Raw genomic sequence first — 6,141 nt, forward strand, 5'->3', positions numbered from 1 at the left:
AAATATGCTAATAATGATTTAAAGTGTTTAAACATAACTAAAATATGCTACTCATTCTCTTCATTCGTATTGTTTAACACTTTGTTCCAATCCTGAATGAGCTGATCAAACGTCTGACATGTTTCTGTTAGCCATTCACTCTCATCCCTATGTTCTAATACTGGGCGGCTGCATGTATCCACCTATTCATCCACTGAAAAACAAAACAAAAAAATATTTACGTGCTCGTCAATATATGAAATACAAGTACATTAATCCAAATATTTAAAGCATTTAAATATATTTACCTGCTCGGTCGCCGTACGATCTGGTATGGATCGTGCAACATTACCTCCATTCAATAGATATGGATGTGAATGTCGTTCATACCAGGATAAGTAATCAGTAGAACAAGCCGACGGTGTTGAACCTTTCTGAAATAGTTCTAAGTATATACAATTACCTGTTGTACACAAAATAATATTTGTTTAATAATATTAATAATAATAGTAATAATAATAATAATAATAATAATAATATTAATAATAATAGTAATAATAATAGTAATAATAGTAATAGTAATAATGATAATAGTAGTATAATAATAATAATAGTAATAATATAATAATAATAATAATAATAGTAATAATAATAGTAATAATAATAATAATAGTAATAATAATAATAATAGTAATAATAATAATAATAATAATAGTAGTAATAATAATAATAGTAATAATAATAATAATAATAATAATTTCAATAATAATAATAATAATAATAATTATATTAGTATTTTTACCTGTCGGGAACGAGGACCATGATGACTCACAGTAGACAGGAGAAGATTGCACAACATACTTTCCCTTGCTAGGCCTAGATGCAGACTCTGGAGCAATAACAGGAACAGGTACAATCTGCATACGACCTAACTGCCGCAAACATCGATCAGGCATATAGGGCTCGACGACTCCCCGATATCGAATGGTACCCCTGTATAATGTTCTCGAGATGGTGGTCGGATCAAAATCATGACCATAAGGCAACCAATCCACCTGCAATTTTTACAAATATCAGCAACCTCACTTAATGACTTCAAGTATAAAAAAAACTCATAATAATAGTACATAAAAATTAACTTACATCCTCTGCTGTGAGAGTGTCCAGCTGTCTCCTGATGGAACAAAGACGGTCATGAGACCTCTTCTCCGGGTACACAGTCCAACTCTGCGCTCGTGGACCTCCCCCACCACTAATATGCTGTGCGCGTGGCCTGAAGCATGGAAAGTACTCATAAATCCATGCTTGGAGTAAAGTCAAACATCCAGTGATCCCAACTGTGGAGGTCCGACTAGCCTCACCCAACTGACGATACAAGTACGCAAGTGTAGCCGACCCCCAGGAGAACGTGTGAATGCTATCTGGAGAACTGGCCTCAACAAGGTCAAATGGTCTCAACCTCGATCCACTCTTATCTGTGAACAAACAACACCCTAAAATCAACCATATAATACCCGTCAGCTGTCTCTCCAATGGAGCAGGTGGCTCTTCTGACAGAATCTCAGCAACCCCCTGTGCACTAATAGCACCATTATCCCAAAATGGACTCCCAAGGTCTGCAACTGTCCTACCGATCAAGTCAGCAACCAAACCCCTAAGAGCACCAGATGAAGTGGTGTCATGAACCAGACACCCCTCAACTGGAAGATGCAATATATGCACTACATCATGCATCATGATCGTCATCTCCCCAAACGGTAGGTGAAAAGAACTCGTATCGGGTTGCCACCGCTCGACAAATGCTGAAATCAAGGGTGCATCAATGTGTGTGAACATAGTAAAAGGGATATGGTACAGAGACGTCCTACGAAGACGAGCCTGTATCGGTGGAGGCAATGTCCTAACCCATGTCCTCAAACGTGCACAAATCCTCTCTCGGGTCTGACACTTCAGGGGAATTCTATCTCCTCCTCCCCAAATCTCCATAGCTACGTGTCCACCAAAACTAGGGATAACTGACCCAACCGTAGGTCCTCCTGCAACTGGACCTGTGACCTTCCAGCTAAGGTCATCAACATCTTTCCCCTTTCCCTTTCGACTCTCAACAGTCGATGAACTCCCCTCTCCCCGAATAAATCGCCCACCCCTACCCTTACGAACATTCCAACGATCATCAACTGTGGATCTACATCTCTCTCAAACTCATGCAAAACTGACTCATGAACATCATCACCGTAAAGAACATCCCCCCCTCATCTACATCATGATGCTCCATTGCATCGTACGCCGCACCACCCTCATCGTGTAACTGAAGCTGACGTCGCGGCTCAGTCGGGTTCATCCGCGTCCTTCTAACGGAAGCGGAAACACCACGTGAATGCGGATGACGCGGTCCTGAATCCTCGTACTCCGCAACTCGAAATCCGGGAATCGTCTTACCAGCAAATTGTTGAAACCCAGATGGCTTTCACCAACAATTACTTTAATAAAATATTTCAATAATAATAATAATAATAACAATAATAATAATAAATAAAAATAACAACAACAAAATTATAACCATAATAATAATAATAATAATATAATAATAATAATATAATAATAATAAATATAAATATAATAGTAATAAATATAAATATAATAGTAATAAATATAAATATAATAGTAATAATAATAACAATATTAATAATAATAACAATAATGATAATAAATATAATAATAATAACAATATTAATAATAATAATAACATAACCTAAGAAATCACGCCATCCGTTAAAAATAAAAAAAAAAAAAACCCATGGAATCGTCTGTCCAGGACGATCCTTCCATGGGGCGATCGTTTGCCCAGGACGATCCTCCCATGGAAGGATCGTCTGTCCTGGACAGTACTTCCATGGGAGGATCGTCCTGGGCAAACGATCGCCCCATGGAAGGATCGTCCTGGACAGACGATCCTCGTCCTGGACAGACGATCCTTCCATGGGAAATCGTCCTGGGCAAACGTTGGCGTGAAATTTTGTAAAAAAAATTACCTGAGATGACGCTGCCGGTTCCTCGGCGTCCATTTCCTCTGCTGCCGCAAGCTCCGCCGCCAAAGCCGCCGCTTCCGCCTCCTCTCGGTGTCGTCTTGCCTCTGCCGCTCTTGCAAGTGCAATTTCTGTTGCAGGACGAAGGATAATTTTTTTCTTCTTGTTTGGATTTTCCTCAGACATTTTTTTACAAGCTGAGTAAATGGTGGAAGAGTGAAGGAAGAAGATGAAGCGTGAAGGAAGAAGATGAAAAAGTAGATAAGTGGGAGGGGAGAGGGTAAAAAAATCAGAAAAATAAATAAGGGTAATATAGTCTATTTGTGTGTAAATTTGGGCGATTTTAGTAAATGATGGGCGACGTATAGAAGTTCAGCTAAATTTGATCGAATTACCAAAAAATGAGCACTAGAAAATATCAACAATTGATGCTCCAACTCAAACAAAGAGATGCTTCAATTTTATAAACAATTTTTTTGTTGCTATTATATGGCGTAATGTTACACCGTTCCTTGTTTAGGAACGCCTTTTAATATTGTTTATATATATAGCTTCGACAATGGTAAGCCTAATATCAAAAATTATTAAAAGAGACGGTCATTAAATAGATTAAACTAGTCACCTATGTTTATATTAAAATTAGACCGTCTCTTTTAATAATTTTTGATAATATAATTGAAATTATTTGATAAAAATTTTCATATAATTGGATAACTTGTATAATAGGTAAATCAATATATATTCACCTATGTTTTACATATCTAAACTTGAATCTCCATCCTACTTTTTACTCATTGCTTTCTTTTGGTATCCAAGACTCATTTTGTTATCTAGTGGAAATTATAAAACAACTTGAGCCAAAGAGCTAGGACACATTTAAGAGATTACTTTTGAAATTAGATTAAATAATTAAACATACTCTTAGTGAAAAGATGTCATGAGACTATTAGTCACCAACAATTTAACATGTACTATATCTTATCTTCTATTCCTTGCTTGAACACGAGTATTAATTAGATATCACTTGACTAAATAATCACACATCTCGTGAGGATTCTGTTCTTCTTAGGTGATTTCACGTTGATTTTTCTATATGTCCTCGTCATGACTCACGAATGTGCACTACCATGCCGTATTCGAAATGATCACATTTGAATTCCACATAGCCAAACAAACAGGAGAAAAGATCAAGTAATGCCGATCTAATGGTAAAGATTTGGCCTCATGATCACTTCGAGGTTATGGAATCAAATCTCATTAGGGGCTTCCTTGGGTGTGAGGTTTCCCTTACCATCCCCCACCCTTCAAGAAGTCTGACCTACAAACCTGACTGGTTATACTTGTGCGAGATGTCAGTTCAGTAGGGTCCCTTCATCTTACGAATTTTAAAAAAAATAAACCAACTGGAGGAAAGAGAAAATTAAGTTAATTAAGTTTATAATACGATCTTTAATTTTCTAAGGTTGAATTAGAATTGTAACTTTTATCAAACAATATACTAACATATTGTAGATTGCAATCTTTGATGTAGCAATTGTTTTTGGAGTATTTTTTGAAAGTTGAATATAATTCATTTTTCCGCCAAAGAAAGAATATAATTCATTTTTGTTCTTTTATTAATCCAATAGCTATGATTACAAAACATATCATAACATTTAACATCCAATCAATAACAATTACTAATATTAAAGAGCGTGTAAACCATTTTAAGTCATTTAATCAAATAATACCAAATTATCAAAAAAAAAGTTACTAATATTAGAGATAACTAAGAACAACTACTTTAATTGAATATGTCCTTAATCTTATCTCGTTTTGAAATTATTTGATTCACGACAAACATTATTAAAAATAAATTTACAACTTTTACATATATAATTGATCTGTAAGATAAACCACAAAACGAAGTTTAAGAAAATATGAATGTCTCATATAGGGCTGCTTATCGGTCGAGTCGAGCCCGAACTGTGGTCTGCTCGACTTGTGTTCGTTTAAGTTTATTCGAGCTCGAGTAGAACTTTGTTCAAGCCGAGCTTTGCCAAATGTTAAACGAGTCGAGCTCGAACTGTTCACGAACAAGCTTGACTTTTTATCACCCCTAGTTTTTTTTTACATGTTTTATTTGTTTTTCCTTTTTTTAATATTTGAAATTTATAGGTTTTCTTTTAGGCAAAGGAACTATTAACTTGTTGTGCAATATCTAGGTTATTATATTTATTTATATTTATAAATATATTATTTTTCTATATCTCTATTATATAAGTCAAGGGAGGAGGTGTGGTGTCCTCTTTTGAAGTGACTAAAATACCCTTAATGATTTAATTAATGGAATGAAAAAAATTACAAAAGCAAATCATTTAAAAATTCTCATTCCAACTTGCCATTTAAAACAAGTTTAAAATGATATATGCATCAAATACTTCAATCAAAAATTAAATGGACAAAATATTTATACCTTATAAAAAAGATGGCATACATAACGTGCACATGAAAAGTCTGAACATTCACTACCTTTGATACTCTTTAATTCAGTTAAACCAATTCATTATTTTTGTTCAATATTCATTCACAAAAATTAATGTTAACAATCACTCACAACCTTTTTATTTTTTTACATTAGCGAATTAATATACTTCCTCCGTTTTTTATTAGATGTTACACTTTTCAAATCACGGACTCCTAGATAATTTTTGGAGAGGAGAGGGATAGAGAGAATGAAAAACAAAAGGGTCCCATGTGAACATGTGATAGGAGAGAGATAGAGAGAAGTTACTACCCAAAATAAAAGTGTAACATCTAATTTAAAAATTCCTAAAATAGAAAGTGTAACATCTAAAAAAAAACGGAGGAAGTATCTAAATTCATCTCACTGTTGAATTTTTCACATTTAAGTTTAATCATAAACAAAATACGAATGGAGTATCCAATATAATAACAAATTTTGAAATTAACGCACGCATCGCGTGCATATGAAGGCTAGTAAAAGTATAATTGAGCCTGTTCATGAGCTCTCGAGCCAAGTTTGAATCCGAGTCGAACTTTGACAGAGTCTTGACCGAGTCGAGCCCGCTTTGTTCACAAATAGGACAATCTCATAAATTACATGTTTTATTATTGAAGCATTCCTCAATTAGCA

General features: G+C 34.7%; 1 protein-coding gene across 1 annotated transcript; it reads right to left on the reverse strand.

The window, feature by feature from the left end:
- Positions 1-47: 47 nt before the first annotated feature.
- On the reverse strand, positions 48-3,191 carry LOC125497097 (protein MAIN-LIKE 1-like). Its single transcript, XM_057392382.1, has 6 exons — positions 3,012-3,191; positions 2,213-2,443; positions 1,123-2,130; positions 782-1,034; positions 288-442; positions 48-182 (listed from the first exon to the last, which is right to left on the reverse strand). Exons 1-6 carry the CDS (start codon positions 3,189-3,191, stop codon positions 48-50), a joined length of 1,962 nt encoding a protein of 653 aa, XP_057248365.1.
- Between the last annotated feature and the right edge of the window lie 2,950 nt (positions 3,192-6,141).

This window comes from Beta vulgaris, chromosome 1 (assembly GCF_026745355.1).
Source record: "Beta vulgaris subsp. vulgaris cultivar EL10 chromosome 1, EL10.2, whole genome shotgun sequence".
Taxonomy (NCBI): domain Eukaryota; kingdom Viridiplantae; phylum Streptophyta; class Magnoliopsida; order Caryophyllales; family Amaranthaceae; genus Beta; species Beta vulgaris.

Coding starts and splice junctions, on each gene's coding strand:
- LOC125497097 (XM_057392382.1), bottom strand. CDS start 3,191: ATGTCTGAGGAAAATCCAAACAAGAAGAAAAAAATTATCCTTCGTCCT. Junction 1,035..1,122: donor ACACTCTCACAGCAGAGGAT/GTAAGTTAATTT, acceptor TAAAAATTGCAG/GTGGATTGGTTGCCTTATGG. Junction 443..781: donor ATGGTCCTCGTTCCCGACAG/GTAAAAATACTA, acceptor TGTGTACAACAG/GTAATTGTATATACTTAGAA.